The 18652-nt window shown below is 44.3% G+C and overlaps 1 protein-coding gene across 1 annotated transcript in view; it reads right to left on the minus strand.

The window, feature by feature from the left end:
- Window positions 1-18652, minus strand: part of LOC124042127 (collagen alpha-5(IV) chain-like) — a 67947-nt gene that overhangs the window by 10038 nt on the left and 39257 nt on the right. Inside the window, exons 31-50 of the mRNA XM_046360486.1 lie at window positions 18332-18439; window positions 17766-17930; window positions 14348-14434; window positions 13914-14048; window positions 13616-13711; window positions 10331-10423; window positions 9424-9563; window positions 8950-9067; window positions 8434-8514; window positions 8038-8136; window positions 7725-7772; window positions 7354-7536; window positions 6040-6170; window positions 5815-5887; window positions 4219-4293; window positions 3728-3847; window positions 2950-3045; window positions 2558-2767; window positions 805-982; window positions 30-144 (exon numbers count right to left, since the gene is read on the minus strand). Of these exons, the coding sequence (XP_046216442.1) occupies window positions 30-144; window positions 805-982; window positions 2558-2767; window positions 2950-3045; window positions 3728-3847; window positions 4219-4293; window positions 5815-5887; window positions 6040-6170; window positions 7354-7536; window positions 7725-7772; window positions 8038-8136; window positions 8434-8514; window positions 8950-9067; window positions 9424-9563; window positions 10331-10423; window positions 13616-13711; window positions 13914-14048; window positions 14348-14434; window positions 17766-17930; window positions 18332-18439 (2351 nt within the window). The remainder of the gene's footprint in view (window positions 1-29; window positions 145-804; window positions 983-2557; window positions 2768-2949; window positions 3046-3727; window positions 3848-4218; window positions 4294-5814; window positions 5888-6039; window positions 6171-7353; window positions 7537-7724; window positions 7773-8037; window positions 8137-8433; window positions 8515-8949; window positions 9068-9423; window positions 9564-10330; window positions 10424-13615; window positions 13712-13913; window positions 14049-14347; window positions 14435-17765; window positions 17931-18331; window positions 18440-18652) is intronic.

Genomic DNA, 18652 nt, shown 5'->3' on the forward strand with positions numbered 1-18652 from the left:
AGGATGGTTCCACCAGGCTAGGTTGTTACCATGACAAAGGAGTATCCAGTCCACAGGGATTCCCAGTCACCAGGACAGTCTGGGAGCTGGGCGGTCTGGCTGTGGATGGCCATGGCATTGGAGCTGCCCTCACACACTGAACACCTAATTACACACACACACACACACACACACACACACACACACACACACACACACACACACACACACACACACACACACACACACACACACACACACACACACACACACACACACACACACACACACACACACACACACACACACACACACACACACACACACACACACAAAACACACACACACACTTCAGTGAAACTTGTCGAAACGTGCTTCAAAATAAAGAGGATTGCAGACTGCAGAGACCTTGTATTTTTTGGCCTGCAAGTATGTTTGTGTGTGTGAGTTAGTGTGTGTGTGTGTGTGTGAGTCAGTGTGTGTGAGTTAGTCTGAGTTAGTGGGTGTGTGTGAGTAAGTGTGTGTGTGAGTTAGTGTGTGTTTGAGTTAGTGTGTGTGTGAGTAGGTGTGTGAGTTAGTGTGTGTGTTTGAGTTAGTGTGTGTGTTTGAGATAGTGTCTGTGTGTGTGTGTGAGTGTGAGTTAGCGTGTGTGTGTGAGTGTGAGTTAGCGTGTGTGTGTGTGTGAGTTAGTGTGTGTGTGTGAGTTAGTGTGTGTGTGAGTTAGTGTGTGTGTGAGTTAGTGTGTGTGTTTGAGTTAGTGTGTGTGTTTGAGTTAGTGTGTGTGTGTGAGTTAGTGTGTGAGTCCTGTCTCTCTGGGCTGTGTACCTGCTGATGTAGCTGCTTATCTCGTCTCCTCTGATCAGGTCCATGCTGCGTGGCATGGGCTTCTCCGTGGACAGCCAATAGGAGTAGTCATTGCGGGCGGCGTAGCGACAGGTGTTGTCCGTGTCACAGAACAGGAAGGGCATGGTGGAGAAACGAGGCAGGCAGCTGCCAATGGAGCCTGGGGGACAGTGGTGAGGTCATCGAAGAATGCTAAAGTCACAATTTTAGCACCTCTTTCACCCTGAATGAACCCTTTATCCCTTAGTCCTGACACCTTTACACCTATACACCCTCTGACACCTTTACACCTATACACCCTCTGACACCTTTACACCTATACACCCTCTGACACCTTTATACCTATACACCCTCTGACACCTTTATACCTATACACCCTCTGACACCCATACACCTATACACCCTCTGACACCTTTATACCTATACACCCTCTGACACCTTTACACCTATACACCCTCTGACACCTTTATACCTATATACCCTCTGACACCTTTATACCTATACACCCTCTGGCACCTTTACACCTATACACCCTCTGACACCTTTACACCTATATACCCTCTGACACCTTTACACCTACATACCCTCTGACACCTTTATACCTATACACCCTCTGACACCTTTACACCTATACACCCTCTGACACCCATACACCTATACACCCTCTGACACCCATACACCTATACACCCTCTGACACCCATACACCTATACACACTCTGACACCTTTACACCTATACACCCTCTGACACCTTTACACCTATACACCCTCTGACACCCATACACCCTCTGACACCTTTACACCTATACACCCTCTGACACCCATACACCCTCTGACACCTTTACACCTATACACCCTCAGACACCCATACACCCTCTGACACCTTTACACCTATACATTCTCTGACACCTTTACACCTATACACCCTCAGACACCCATACACCCTCTGACACCCATACGCCCTCTGACACCTATACACCCTTTGACACCTATATATCTATCCACCATCTGACACCTTTACACCTATATACCCTCTGACACCCATACACCCTCGGACATCTTCACACCCTCGGACACCTTTACACCTTCTGCCACCTTTACACCATCTGACACCTATACACCCTTTGACACCTATACACCCTCTGACACCTATACACCCTTTACCACCCATACACCCTCTGATACCCATACACGCTCTGACACCCATACACCCTCTGACACCCATACACTCTCAGACACCCATACACCATCGGACACCGATCACCCTCTGACACCTATACACCCTCTGACACCTTTACATCTATACACCCTCTGACAGCTATACACCCTCTGACACCTATACACCCTCTGACACCTTTACATCTATACACCCTCTGACAGCTATACACCCTCTGACACCTATACACCCTCTGACACCTATACACCCTCTGACACCTATACACCCTCTGACACCTATACACCCTCTGACACCTATACACCCTCTGACACCTATACACCCTCTATTATTTTGGTGTTGTGACAGTGTGTGTGTGTGTGTGTGTGTGTGTGTGTGTGTGTGTGTGTGTGTGTGTGTGTGTGTGTGTGTGTGTGTGTGTGTGTGTGTGTGTGTGTGTGTGTGTGTGTGTGTGTGTGTGTGTGTGTGTGTGTGTGTGCGTGTGTGTGAATGTAAAGTCTACCAACTCAAGTGTGTGTTTGTGTCTCAGATGAATTGATTATGCCTCTCCATACTCCATTACCCAGGTCTTGTCCGTGAGCCCTTTTGTTGCCATTGATGAAGAGCAGAGAGTATCCAGAGTAGATGAGGGCGGTGCCTTGGGGGCAGTCAGGCACTCTGATGGTCTGGCTGTGTCGGGCCAGCAGGAAACTGTCAGCCAGGCCTGCCGTGCTGCTTCCCCGTGGGCCAAGAGGACCCTTCTGACCCGGAGACCCCCGGTAGCCCAACGGCCCTGCCCGAGTAAAAACACTTCCATAAAATACATTTTTTCCAACTGTTTGTATCTTGTTCAACAAGGTCAACGTTGTAAAATTACTTGTTCTAGATAAAGGATAGAAAAAACATCTACAAAGACAAATGTTACCACTAGAATCACAGACAGGTACACACATTCACCTACATTTGCATAACTACCTGTCAGTCCTGGCGATCCTTTGTCTCCCTTGCATCCGGGGAAGCCAGGCAGTCCTGGAGGGCTGAGTCCCTGTTGACCCTCAGGGCCTGGGAGGCCTGGCAGGGAGAAGGCAACTTGAATTTAGCAATGGATTATAACAAAACTAAAGTAGGAGCTACTGAGACCCATTGTGCTAACGTTAGCCTGTGGTGCCCGTAGCGAAGACTCATTGTGCTAATGTTAGCCTGTGGTGCCCGTAGCGAAGATTCATTGTACTAACGTTAGCCTGTGGTGCCCGTAGCGAAGACTCATTGTGCTAACGTTAGCCTGTGGTGCCCGTAGCGAAGATTCATTGTACTAATGTTAGCCTGTGGTGCCCGTAGCTGACTCAATGTGCTAACATTAGCCAGTGGCGCCCATAGCGAAGACTCATTGTGCTAACGTTAGCCTGTGGTGCCCGTAGCGAAGATTCATTGTACTAATGTTAGCCTGTGGTGCACGTAGCTGACTCAATGTGCTAACGTTAGCCTGTGGCGCCCGTAGCTAAGACTCATTGAGCTAACGTTAGCCTGTGGTGGCCGTAGCTAAGACTCATTGTGCTAACATTAGCATGTGGTGCCCGTAGCTAAGACTCATTGTGCTAACGTTAGCATGTGGTGCCCATAGCGAAGACATGGCATAGCCTTCACTTTTACCTCCATAGAATAGTTAATCAGTAAGAAAGAATATGCCGTTTGGGTGAAATGAATCACGGTGGCCATGTGGCTTGTAGTTTCACATGAAGAAAGAATAAAGAACCTGTTAATCCTGGTTGTCCTGGCAGCCCACTGTGACCTGGAGGTCCCTGGTTACCGGTGTAACCGGGTGGGCCCGGATCCCCCTTTTCGGGTCTCACTGACACATCAAGCCCCGGACAACCTGTATATATGCATAAACAAATCTTTGAATAGGTTTGACTAACTGCTTGAGAACAAATTGTGTTAAAGATACTGTTTAGCGTTGCATTGATTAATTAAATATAGACTCAATGGTTTTCAGTGTTGAATGTTGAGTGTTTAATGTTGAATTTCCAATTTTAAATGTACAGATTTCTGTGTTAAATGTTGATTGTGTTAAACGTTGAGTTGTCAAGTTTTTTTATGTTGAGTGTTAAATGTTGAGCTGTCAGTGTTTATGTCGACTGTGTTAAATGTTGAGTTTTCAGGGTTAGATGTTGACAGTTAAATGTTGCCTTTTCAGTGTTAAATGTTGTGTTGTCAGTGTTTAATTTAACAGTGTTAAATATTGACCTGGTGGTCCTGGCGGGCCTCTGGATCCATTTGGTCCTTTCGGGCCGGGGTTAAAACTAGGCTCACCCATCTCACCTAAAACAACACAGTTCATCAAGAGACACTGAATCCTCAACTGAACACACACACACACACACACACACACACACACACACACACACACACACACACACACACACACACACACACACACACACACACACACACACACACACACACACACACACACACACACACACACACACACACACACACACACAGACACACACTCTTGAACTAGAACCAGTGCCAAGAGTTCACATCACTAGTGTAATGACAGGTTTGGTGAACACATCACTAGTGTAATGACAGGTTTGGTGAACACATCACTAGTGTAATGACAGGTTTGGTGAACACATCACTAGTGTAATGACAGGTTTGGTGAACACATCACTACTGTAATGACAGGTTTGGTGTACACATCACTAGTGTAATGACAGGTTTGGTGTACACATTACTAGTGTAATGACAGGTTTGGTAAACACATCACTATACTGTAATGACAGGTTTGGTGAACACATCACTAGTGTAATGACAGGTTTGGTGAACACATCACTATACTGTAATGACAGGTTTGGTGAACACATCACTAGTGTAATGACAGGTTTGGTGAACACATCACTATAGTGTAATGACAGGTTTGGTGTACACATCACTATACTGTAATGACAGGTTTGGTGAACACATCACTATACTGTAATGACAGGTTTGGTGAACACATCACTATACTGTAATGACAGGTTTGGTGAACACATCACTATACTGTAATGACAGGTTTGGTGTACACATCACTAGTGTAATGACAGGTTTGGTGAACACATCACTATACTGTAATGACAGGTTTGGTGAACACATCACTATACTGTAATGACAGGTTTGGTGTACACATCACTATACTGTAATGACAGGTTTGGTGAACACATCACTATACTGTAATGACAGGTTTGGTGTACACATCACTATAGTGTAATGACAGGTTTGGTGTACACATCACTAGTGTAATGACAGGTTTGGTGAACACATCACTATACTGTAATGACAGGTTTGGTGAACACATCACTATACAGTAATGACAGGTTTGGTGTACACATCACTATACTGTAATGACAGGTTTGGTGTACACATCACTAGTGTAATGACAGGTTTGGTGTACACATCACTAGTGTAATGACAGGTTTGGTGAACACATCACTAGTGTAATGACAGGTTTGGTGTACACATCACTAGTGTAATGACAGGTTTGGTGTACACATCACTAGTGTAATGACAGGTTTGGTGTACACATCACTAGTGTAATGACAGGTTTGGTGAACACATCACTAGTGTAATGACAGGTTTGGTGAACACATCACTATACTGTAATGACAGGTTTGGTGTACACATCACTATAGTGTAATGACAGGTTTGGTGAACACATCACTATACTGTAATGACAGGTTTGGTTTACACATCACTATAGTGTAATGACAGGTTTGGTGAACACATCACTATACTGTAATGACAGGGTTGGTTTTCTGAAGAAAAAAATGAAGAAGATTGTGGATAAAATAAGATTACCGGGGACTCCTGGGGTTCCAGAGTGACCTGGGGAACCGATTGGTCCTGGAGGTCCAGGGATGGATCCTGGTCCCTAGGGGGTCAAAATAAATTCAAGCAATGACTCCATAGACTTCAAATTATACACAGTGTTCTTTATAAGATCTATATTTTCCAGCATTCAAGGCACTTTTGTAACATAAGCGACATTTAGTTAGTCTTGTATTCTTCGGTGGAGTGACTCACCGGTAACCCTGGAGGTCCGAGGTCCCCCGTAGGCCCGTCCAAGCCTCTGCCCCCTGGAGCGCCCAGGTCTCCCCTGTCCCCTTTACATTCATAGCCTCCAGACCCTGGCTGTCCCTGTGGACCCCGCTGTCCTGAGGACAGAAAGACCAAGTCAAGTACAAGTCATCATTTCAATGTTTTTATGTAGAATAGCAATCAGGGGTAGGTTGAGTTAGGGTCAGAATTTGACTTACTGAGTCAATTAAGTCATTGAGTCATAACGGGGTGGCATAACTGCGAGGCAGGTAGCCTAGGGGTTAGAGTGTTGGACTAGTAACCGAAAGGTTGCAAGATCGAATCTCCGATCTGACAAGGTAAAAAAAAATCTGTTGTTCTGCCCCTGAACAAGGCAGTTAACCTACTGTTCCTAGGCTGTCGTTGAAAATAAGAATTTGTTCTTTAACTGACTTGCCTAGTAAAATAACTATTGTGTTTCAGTTAGTCAGGAATAAGAGTTTGAATGAATCAAGGATAGTTAGGGTTGCAAACTTCTGGGAACGTTCAATAAATTCCCTGGTTCTGGGATTTCGGGAAAACCAGGGAATGTATTTTTATTTTATTTCACCTTTATTTAACCAGGTAGGCTAGTTGAGAACAGGTTCTCATTTGCAACTGCGACCTGGTGAAAGTTCCTGGAATTTTGCAACCTTAGGGACGATTGTTGATTTAGATCTTGGGATATTGAGTTTAAAGGCGTCAGCATGCTTCAGTTCCAACTCAGCTAGGCGAAACCGAACGAGTGTGCTCGTAAAAAGACTTTCACTTAAAAGACGCCGTAGCCAGTATACACTTCATTTTTTTTGTATTAATTTAAGATATCTCGACAACTCTGTCATTAATTTTGGCCTTTTTGCCAATGAGATCTTAGTCACTCTCATTGAATGACAACAAAGACTTTATTGAAGAATCCCTACTGTTGACCAATCACGGACGAAGGGGCTACAGACTTCGGCTACCGACTTCGGCTTGCCTCGAGAAAAATGTTGTGTGCCCGGAAAAACTTTCACCGAAGTCCAAAACAAAACAAACACAAAACGTATTCCAAGCTGTTTAGTCTGGGAAGCATGTGGACACAGTCTGGGAAGCATGTGGACACCTTCAGCCTTGACTAAGAATAACTTTCATTATTTACTTCACTATCCAGAAGTAGGCTTTATCTGTGTCTGGGAAACAGGCCTATAAGACTTTCAGTAAAAGTCAAGGATAGAGAATGAATTCTGAGTTAAGAGTAGAGTTTGTGTCAGCACTAGCTGATACATTTTCAGTTAAAGTCACCAGGGCTTCCAGGGTTGCCATGGGAACCAGCATCTCCTTTCAGCCCGTTGACACAAACACCACCGAAGCCTGGCCTCCCGGGAGAACCCTGGGGTCCTTCGTTGCCTCGGTGGCCCTGATCTCCTGGACATCCTGGGGGCCCCGGAGGGTTGGGGCCAGGGAATCCCACATCTCCCTTTGGACCTACAGGAAATACATTATAGCCAATCAAATCAGTTCTAGCCATAAACAGAATCAATGGTAGCTAATTAAATTATATTTGTTAACAACCAAACAAATGTTAGCCAGATAAATCTCTTGCTATGTTTGTGGCAAGTTATGGTAAGTGGTGTATTTCTGAAGGTGTAGGAATAATGTCATCCATCATGGACCTGGCAGTCCATTCTTTCCACGTGGGCCAGGAGTTGATCTCACAATCACTAAAGAGTGAGAAAGACAAGACATGTCTTACATTGCTAGATTATTGCATTTTGTGTTTCAGCACTTCAGTCAACCTCTGATAGGTGCAAACTCAGTTTAAGTGCAAGAAATTCATCCGAGCCAATTCAAGTAGACTATCTTCCTATCTCTGTATATCTCAGTGCTCTGGTTTAGAACAATCTATTGTTTCAGAAATCAACTGTATAACTATAACTAAAAGAACTGCTCTGACAGTTCAAGAAGAAGTCAACTTGTATGTCTTACGTGTCTCTCCCTTCTGACCAGCAGGTCCAGGAATGCCATCGTGACCCTGGTTACCTTTAGGACCATAGGGACCAGGAGGGCCAGGTAACCCTGGTTGTCCTGTGAAAGGGGACATGGTTAGACACCCCAAACACATGGAGACATACACTACATGGTCAAAAGTATGTGGACACCACTTCAGTGCCCGACTTCACTAATGCTCTTGTGGCTGAAGTCTCCTCCTCAATGTTCCAACATCTAGTGGAAAGAGTGGAGGCTATAGCAGCAAAGGGGGGACCAACCCCATATTAATGCCCCTGATTTTTGGAATGAGATGTTCGACGAGCAGGTGTTCACATACTTCTGAACGTATTTTCATTAATATATTTCCTGAATAAACCTTAGTGATATTCTGACCTGGAGCTCCATGTGATGCAGGGAGTCCTGGGGGGCCTGGGGGACCATCAGTACCTGGTTGGCCAGCAGGACCTTGGGCTCCTGGATCACAGTGAAGAGAGATAAATAGAGAGAGACAGAAAAAGACAAGAGTAAGAGAAATGTACACAATCACCACCATCGTCATGATCATCTATCAAAGCAACTATCATAATTAAGGGCCCTGTGTTTTGAACATTCATGACCTGAATTTAACCTTTATTAAACGTTGTTTCATCACTGTCCCCTTTTCCTTTTATGTCAGATGGTCCAGCACCACAATTCCAGCACCATTCTCCAACACCACAATCCAGCACCATTCTCCAGCACCATTCTCCAACACCACAATCCAGCACCATTCTCCAGCACCATCCTCAAGCAATTGCTTTCATTTTTGGTAAAATCCTCATTTCTAAAAAGGTTAAAATCGAGTTCATGTGACATGATAGCCGAAAACACAGTCCTCATCATACTAATCAGTGTTTCAGTGGTAATAACCATGGTGTCCTGGGTCTCCTTTGGCTCCAGAAGGTCCTTGGGAGCCTGGAGGACCTGCGTAACCAGGAGAGCCTTTCATTCCTTTGGAGTCATGTTTGTTATTCAAGGCTGGTTCGCCCTAGAGAGAGAGGGAAAGAAAGAGAGAAAGAGAGAACGAGCGACAGACAGACAGACAGACAGACAGACAGACAGACAGACAGACAGACAGACAGACAGACAGACAGACAGACAGACAGACAGACAGACAGACAGACAGACAGACAGACAGACAGACAGACAGACAGACAGACAGACAGACAGACAGACAGACAGACAGACAGACAGACAGACAGACAGACAGAGAGGATAGTGTTATCAGAGTCAGGTAATTGTCACATTTGTGTTTAAATGGTGACAATAGCTTTACAGTATTGTGTTGCACAGTGGCAGTGATTTCAATTGCTGGTAATTGTGGTTCTGTTTGTTTCATTGCACCTTCTGTCCAGGTGATCCTGGGAGGCCTGGTTTTGCACAACTGGACTCTCCTTTAGTTCCTTTTGGCCCGCGTGGACCGGGCCTACCGTCTAGTCCTGCGTCTCCATTGGAACCCAACCCTCCCTGTGTTCCATGGGGACCTACGAGATCACATCCCACCCCCAACTCAATAACAGTAAAAACCTATAATCCATGGAGACTTAAAATCATATCCACACACCTCAATACGAACAGTAAGAACATCATCAATCGGCTTTTAATTAATTTGAGCCCTTTTCAATATGATATCATAAGTTGTTATACCATGCAGCATGACAAGCATACAAGAAGACTATTGAATAGTGAAATGTTGTTGTGCTTGTGTGTGAGTGCATGCGCATCTGTGAGTGTGTGTGTGTTTCAGTGGTTGTGTGCGTGTTAGGGTTGGACACTATCCAGATATGAATACCTTCATACCGTTCCTGTACCATACCGGGGTATATACAGTATTGCAGAAATACTTTTTTTCCAAACGTAAAAAAATGATAAATAACACCCCCACCCCCAAACAAATGTTTAGGAATCAGGGATCGTGATCCAGGAGGGGATTGATTGTCTCTGCCGTAACCAAGAAGAATGATATTGCAAGATAACCACATAGCTAGCAAGTTAGCAAACCAAATGCATAGCTGGAGCCCTTGATCTAGAGATAATTTATTTGGCGCAAATCTTAGATAGTTAACATATAGTTATAAGAAGTGGCGTAGCACGCACCCTCCGAGCTTCAGGATACCCCAAACCCCAAAATATATAATTCTAAATAAAATACATTTCATTCCGTCAGTATTGATATACCACCCAGGCCTAGTGTGTGTCAGTGTGTCATTGTGTGTGTGTGTTTGTGTCAGTGTGTCATTGTGTGTGTTACCTGGTAGACCCATGAGCCCCATATTTCCTCTGAGTCCAGATGGGCCTGGTCCTCCTGAGCACAGTCCATCAGCCCCAGGATCACCTGGACAGCCTAACATACATACATCATTAGTGTGCTCGCTGAAAGAAAACTCTAGAATTCTATACTCTTGTTATAGATGAAAGAAACCAGTCACTACCACTACGACTACTACTGTTACTGTTTCTGCTGCTGCTTGCTGCTGCTACTACTGCTACTACTGATACTACTACTACTGCTGTTACTACGGATACTACTACTACTGCTGCTACTACTGATACTACTGATACTACTACTACTGATACTACTGATACTACTGATACTACTACTACTGCTGTTACTACGGATACTACTACTACTGCTGCTACTACTGATACTACTGATACTACTACTACTGATACTACTACTACTGCTGCTACTCCTGATACTACTACTACTACTGCTACTACTGATACTACTGATACTACTACTACTGCTGTTACTACGGATACTACTACTACTGCTGCTACTACTGATACTACTGATACTACTACTACTGATACTACTACTACTGCTGCTACTACTGCTACTACTGCTACTACTGCTAATACTGATACTACTACTACTGCTGTTACTACGGATACTACTACTACTGATACTACTACTACTGCTGTTACTACGGATACTACTACTACTGCTGCTACTACTGATACTACTGATACTACTACTACTGATACTACTACTACTGCTGCTACTCCTGATACTACTACTACTACTGCTACTACTGATACTACTGATACTACTACTACTGCTGTTACTACGGATACTACTACTACTGCTGCTACTACTGATACTACTGATACTACTACTACTGATACTACTACTACTGCTGCTACTACTGCTACTACTGCTACTACTGCTACTACTGCTAATACTGATACTACTACTACTGCTGTTACTACGGATACTACTACTACTGCTGTTACTACTGATACTACTGATACTACTACTACTGATACTACTACTACTGCTGCTACTACTGATACTACTACTACTGCTGCTACTACTGCTACTACTGATACTACTGATACTACTACTACTGCTACTACTGATACTACTACTACTGATACAACTACTACTGATACTACTGATACTACTACTACTGCTGCTACTGCTGCTACTACTGATACTACTGATACTACTACTACTGATACTACTGATACTACTACTACTGCTGCTACTGATACTACTACTACTGATACGACTACTACTGCTGCTACTACTGATACTACTACTCCTGCTGCTACTACTGATACTACTGCTGCTGCTACTGATACTACTGCTGTTCCTACTACTGATGCTACTACGACTGCTGGTGCTACTATTACCACTGATACTACTACTGCTGCTGCTACTGATACTACTGCTACTGATACTACTGCTGCTACTACTGATACTACTGATACTACTACTACTGCTACTACTGATACTACTGCTACAACTACTGATACTACTGATACTACTACTACTGATACGACTACTACTGCTGCTACTACTGATACTACTACTCCTGCTGCTACTACTGATACTACTGCTGCTGCTACTGATACTACTACTACTGATACTACTGCTGTTCCTACTACTGATGCTACTACGACTGCTGGTGCTACTATTACCACTGATACTACTACTGCTGCTGCTACTGATACTACTGCTACTGATACTACTGCTACTGATACTACTGCTACTGATACTACTGCTACTACTGCTGTTCCTACTACTGATGCTGATATTACTGCTACTACTGCTACTACTACTGCTGGTGCTACTACTACTACTACTGATACTACTGCTGCTGCTGCTACTGATACTACTGATACTACTGCTACCTAGGATAGGTTAAGTAATCCCTCTCACCCCACCCCCCCTAAGTTTTAGATGCACTATTGTTAAGTGACTGTCCCACTGGATGTCATAAGGTGAATGCACCAATTTGTAAGTCGCTCTGGATAAGAGCGTCTGCTAAATGACTTAAATGTAAATGTACTGCTACTGATACTACTGCTACTACGGCTACTGATACTACTACTGCTGCTGCTACTACTACTGCTGCTACTACTACTGCTACCATTACTGCTGCTACTGCAACTAGTACTGCTACTACTACTATTACTGCTGCTACTGATACCACTGCTGCTGCTGCTACTGCTACGACTACTACTGATACTACTGATACCACTGCTGCTACTGCTACTGATACTACTACTGCTACTGATACTACTGCTACTACTGCTAGATACTACTGCTACTACTGCTGTTCCTACTACTGATGCTGCTATTACTGCTACTACTACTGCTGGTGCTACTACTACTACTGATACTACTAATGCTGCTGCTACAGATACTACTGCTACTACGGCTACTTATACTACTACTGCTGCTGCTACTACTACTGATACTACTACTGCTACTGCTACTATTACTGCTGCTACTGCTGCTACTACTGCTGCTACTTCTACTGCTACTACTGCTACTACTACTACTGCTACTACTGCTGCTACTTCTACTGCTACTACTGCTACTGCTACTACTACTACTACTACTACTGCTACTGCTACTACTACTACTACTGCTACTACTACTGCTACTACTACTACTGCTACTACTACGGCTACTACTACTGCTACTACTACTACTACTACTACTACTGCTGCTACTGCTGCTGCTGCTTTACTGCTACTACTGCTACTACTACTACTACTACTACTGCTACTGCTACTACTGCTACTGCTACTACTATGACTGCTACTGCTACTGCTACTACTACTACTGCTACTGCTATTACTACTGCTGCTACCACTACTACTGCTACTACTACTGCTGCTATTACTGCTACTACTACTGCTGGTACTACTACTACTGCTACTACTACTAATACTACTACTACTACTACTGATGCTTCTACTATTACTGCTACCACTACTGCTGCTACTACTACTACTGCTACTGCTGCTACTATTACTGCTACTGCTGCTACTACTGCTGCTATTACTGCTACTACTACTACTACTGCTACTACTGCTGCTACTATTACTGCTACTACTACTGCTACTGTAACGTATGTGAAACGGCTAGCTAGTTCCTTGAAGTAGTAGTGGTTCCCCTCTTGCACAGTTTAAAAAAAAAAACGTTTGTAAAAATGCGTTACCACAATTACCATCACTCCAGCAATCACTACCACGAAGCATGACATTTCCTTTTCTAGTTTATAATACACACACACACCTCTCGGCCCATTTCCTGGGTCACCGTCCCTCCCATCAATGCCTTTGGGTCCAGGATATCCAGGGTGTCCTTTAGCACCATGGAAACCAGGCAGACCTATTGCGTAAGAGACAAACGACATGTTAACGTGTTAAATGACCATATCAATCACAATATTTTGAATAGCAATTCTCGTACAACACATAGTCTGAGATTCAAATGGAACTAATCATAGCATTGGGGGGGAAACAATGATCTTTTGTATAAATACTGCAGTGCATGTTTGATTGAATTGTTCGCTCATCTCTATGGCGCTCACCATGTATCCCAGGGTCCCCTGGGGGCCCATGTATGACTGTATCGGATGATGGTCCACAAGGGCCTGGGCGCCCGTTGTCCCCCACAGAGCCTGGTACACCACTGTGACCTTTCTCCCCATCAGGGCCAACCGACCCTGCCCAGAACCACATCCCCCCAAAAATCATTATATAATCTATTGTCATAATTCACACCTTTATCATCATTGTGTAAGTTTGACATTTTATTTGTACGTGTGAGTGTTCTTGCGCATCTGTATGTGTGTGTGTGTGTGTGTGTGTGTGTGTGTGTGTGTGTGTGTGTGTGTGTGTGTGTGTGTGTGTGTGTGTGTGTGTGTGTGTGTGTGTGTGTGTGTGTGTGTGTGTGTGTGTGTGTGTGTGTGTGTGTGAATGCATGCCCATGTGTGTGTGACTGGACAAGTGTGTGACCTCTGACCTTTGAGACCGGGTGGTCCTTCAGGTCCAGGTGGGCCGTCAGGGCCCGGTCCAGATCTTCCTTCCAGTCCAGGGTCACCTCTAGGACCTGTAGTAGGTAACATATACTACTGTAGGAGGTAACATATACTACATCAACTAAAGTATATGTAACATATACTACATCAACTACTGTAGTACTGTGAGGGAAAAAAGTACTTGATCCCCTGCTGATTTTGTACATTTGCCCACTGAAAAATAAATGATCAGTCTATAATTTTAATGGTAGGTTTATTTGAACAGTGAGAGACAGAATAACAACAAAAAAACGGAAAAACGCATGTCAAAAATGTTATAAATTGATTTGCATTTTAATGAGGGAAATATGTATTTGACCATCTCTCAATCAAAAAGATTTCTGGCTCCCAGGTTGTAATGATCTTCGTCTGTTGTTTGTAGAAAGTCAGACCGAAATGCAGCGTGTAGGTTACTCATGACTTTTAATGAAGCTAATACGGTACATGAAATAACGGAAGCTAAGACAGGTACAATCACCCACGAAATACAACGCGCACTCAGGCTACCTAAATACGGTTCCCAATCCGAGACAACTAGAATCAGCTGACTCCAATTAGGAATCGCCTCAGGCAGCCAAGCCTAACTAGACACACCCCTAATAATACACACTCCCAATTAATACAAACCCTAATACGAAAATACAACATATAAACCCATGTCACACCCTGGCCTACCCAAACATATAACAAAAACACAAGATACAATGACCAAGGTGTGACACAGGTGTCTTTTATACAGGTAACGAGCTGAGATTAGGAGCACACTCTTAAAGGGAGTGCTCCTAATCTCAGTTTGTTACCTGTATAAAAGACACCTGTCCACAGAAGCAATCAATCAGATTCCAAACTCTCCACCATGGCCAAGACCAAAAAGCTCTCAAAGGATGTCAGGGACAAGATTGTAGACCTACACAAGGCTGGAATGGGCTACAAAACCATTGCCAAGCAGCTTGGTGAGAAGGTGACAACAGTTGGTGCGATTATTCGCAAACAGAAGAAACACAAAAGAACTGTCAATCTCCCTCGGCCTGGGGCTCCATGCAAGATCTCACCTCGTGGAGTTGCAATGATCATGAGAACAGTGAGGAATCAGCCCAGAACTACACGGGAGAATCATGTCAATGATCTCAAGGCAGATGGGACCATAGTCACCAAGAAAACAATTGGTAACACACTACGCCGTGAAGGACTGAAATCCTGCAGCGCCCGCAAGGTCCCCCTGCTCAAGAAAGCACATATACAGTGGGGCAAATTGTGCATGTTCTCCCACTTAAATGTTCCAATTGTGCATGTTCTCCCACTTAAAAAGATGGGTGAGGCCTGTAATTTTCATCATAGGTACACTTCAACTATGACAGACAAAATGAGAGAAAAAAAATCCAGAAAATCACATTGTAGGATTTTTAATGAATTTATTTGCAAATTATGGTGGAAAATAAGTATTTGGTCAATAACAAAAGTTTATCTCAATAATTTGTTATATACCCTTTGTTGGCAATGACAGAGGTCAAACGTTTTCTGTAAGTCTTCACAAGGTTTTCACACACTGTTGCTGGTATTTTGGCCCATTCCTCCATGCAGATCTCCTCTAGAGCAGTGATGTTTTGGGGCTGTTGCTGGGCAACACTGACTTTTTTTCTATGGGGTTGAGATCTGGAGCCTGGCTAGGCCACTCCAGGACCTTGAAATGCTTCTTACAAAGCCACTCCTTCGTTGCCCGGGGGGTGTGTTTGTATCTCACGATACATGGCCCCATTCATTCTTTCCTTTACACGGATAAGTCGTCCTGGTCCCTTTGCAGAAAAACAGCCCCAAAGCATGATGTTTCCACCCCCATGCTTCACAGTAGGTATGGTGTTCTTTGGATGCAACTCAGCATTCTTTGTCCTCCAAACACGACGAGCTTTTACCAAAAAGTTATATTTTGGTTTCATCTGACCATATGACATTCTCCCAATCTTCTTCTGGATCATCCAAATGCTCTCGAGCAAACTTCAGATGGGCCTGGACATGTACTGGCACTGCAGGCGTAGTGTGTTACTGATGGTAGGCTTTGTTACTTTGGTCCCAGCTCTCTGCAGGTCATTCACTAGGTCCCCCCATGTGGTTCTGGGATTTTTTCTCACCGTTCTTGTGATCGTTTTGACACCACGGGGTGAGATCTTGCGTGGAGCCCCAGATCAAGGGAGATTATCAGTGGTCTTGTATGTCTTCCATTTCCTAATAATTGCTCCCACAGTTGATTTCTTTAAACAAAGCTGCTTACCTATTGCAGATTCAGTCTTCCCAGCCTGGTGCAGGTCTACAATTTTGTTTCTGGTGTCCTAAGACAGCTCTTTGGTCTTGGCCATAGTGGAGTTTGGAGTGTGACTGTTTGAGGTTGTGGACAGGTGTCTTTTATACTGATAACAAGTTCAAACAGGTGCTATTAATACAGGTAACGAGTGGAGGACAGAGGAGCCTCTTAAAGAAGAAGTTACAGGTCTGTGAGAGCCAGAAATCTTGCTTGTTTGTAGGTGACCAAATACTTATTTTCCACCATAATTTGCAAATACATTCATAAAAAATCCTACTAATGTGATTTTCTGGATTTTTTGTCTTCTCATTTTGTCTGTCATAGTTGAAGTGTACCTATGATGAAAATTACAGGCCTCTCTCATCTTTTTAAGTGGGAAAACTTGCACAATTGGTGGCTGACTAAATACTTTTTTGCCCCACTGTACATGCCCGTCTGAAGTTTGCCAATGAACATCTGAATGATTCAGAGGACAACTGGGTGAAAGTGTTGTGGTCGGATGAGACCAAAATGGAGCTCTTTGGCATCAACTCAACTTGCTGTGTTTGGAGGAGGAGGAATGCTGCCTATGACCCCAAGAATACCATCCCCACTGTCAACCATGGAGGTGGAAACAATATGCTTTGGGGGTGTTTTTCTGCTAAGGGGACAGGACAACCTCGCCGCATCAAAGGGACAATGGACGGGGCCATGTACCGTCAAATCTTGGGTGAGAACCTCTTTCCCCCAGCCAGGGCATTGAAAATGGGTCGTGGATGGGTATTCCAGCATGACAATGACCCAAAACACACGGCCAAGGCAACAAAGGAGTGGCTCAAGAAGAAGCACATTAAGGTCCTGGAGTGGCCTAGCCAGTCTCCAGATCTTAATCCCATAGAAAACCTGTGGAGGGAGCTGAAGGTTCGAGTTGCCAAACGTCAGTGCTGTTACTGTACCTGATGTTGAATGTGTCAGTGCTGTTACTGTACCTGGTGTTGAATGTGTCAGTGCTGTTACTGTATCTGGTGTTGAATGTGTCAGTGCTGTTACTGTATCTGATGTTGAATGTTTCAGTGCTGTTGCTGTACCTGATGCACCTGGTAACCCGTCTCTCCCTCTGCCTCCCATCTGTCCAGTCAGGCCTTGCACTACGGGTCCGGAGGCCCCAGGGGGCCCAGGGTCACCAGCCGGACCTGAGCTTCCAAACCCCGGGGTGCCAGGGTCCCCGTATGAACCCATCTCTCCATTAATACCTGGGTAAGAGGGGAAAGTCATAGAGTCGTGGATAAGAGCAAATGAAAGCAAGGAAAATATGGAAATAGTGGACAGGGGGAAAGGAAGAGAGGGAGAAAAAGAGATGGGAGAGGAATAGAGACAGGGAGAGGAATAGAGAGAGGGAGAGAAAGAGGGGGAGAGGAAAAGAGAGAGGGGGAGAGGAAGAGAGAGGGTGAAAAATAGAGGGAGAGAAAGAAGAGAGGGAGAGAGAGAGTGAGAGGAATAGAGAGAGGGAGAGGAGGAGAGAGAGAGGGGACGAGAAGGAATGAGAATGGAGAATGGTAGGAATGAACAAAGAGAGAAAGAGAAAATGAGACATTACAAAGACAACCCGTTGTATGTTAGGAACATTAGGAACATTCAGGCTTCACCAGCTCACCTGGGAGTCCAGGTCTGCCTGACAGCCCTGGTGGTCCAGTTGGGGCTTCAGTACAGCAAGTACCTGCGTAACCAGGAAGTCCTTGGGAACCATCTACACCTTTACTTCCTACAAACATATCAGGCATAAGGTCATAAGTACCTGGGAGTATGTGTACCAGTGTTGAAATACATCAGTGTGAATTTGACAGAGTGTATATGCCTCAATGTAACTGTGCATGAATGCGTAGAAAAAGTGAAAGATGGAGTGTGTGATGGATATGTTGTGATGGTGAATTTGTGTGTGTGTCCGTGTGTGTGTGTGTATCCCATGTCCGTGTCT

This window comes from Oncorhynchus gorbuscha, linkage group LG08, assembly GCF_021184085.1.
Source record: "Oncorhynchus gorbuscha isolate QuinsamMale2020 ecotype Even-year linkage group LG08, OgorEven_v1.0, whole genome shotgun sequence".
NCBI lineage: Eukaryota > Metazoa > Chordata > Actinopteri > Salmoniformes > Salmonidae > Oncorhynchus > Oncorhynchus gorbuscha.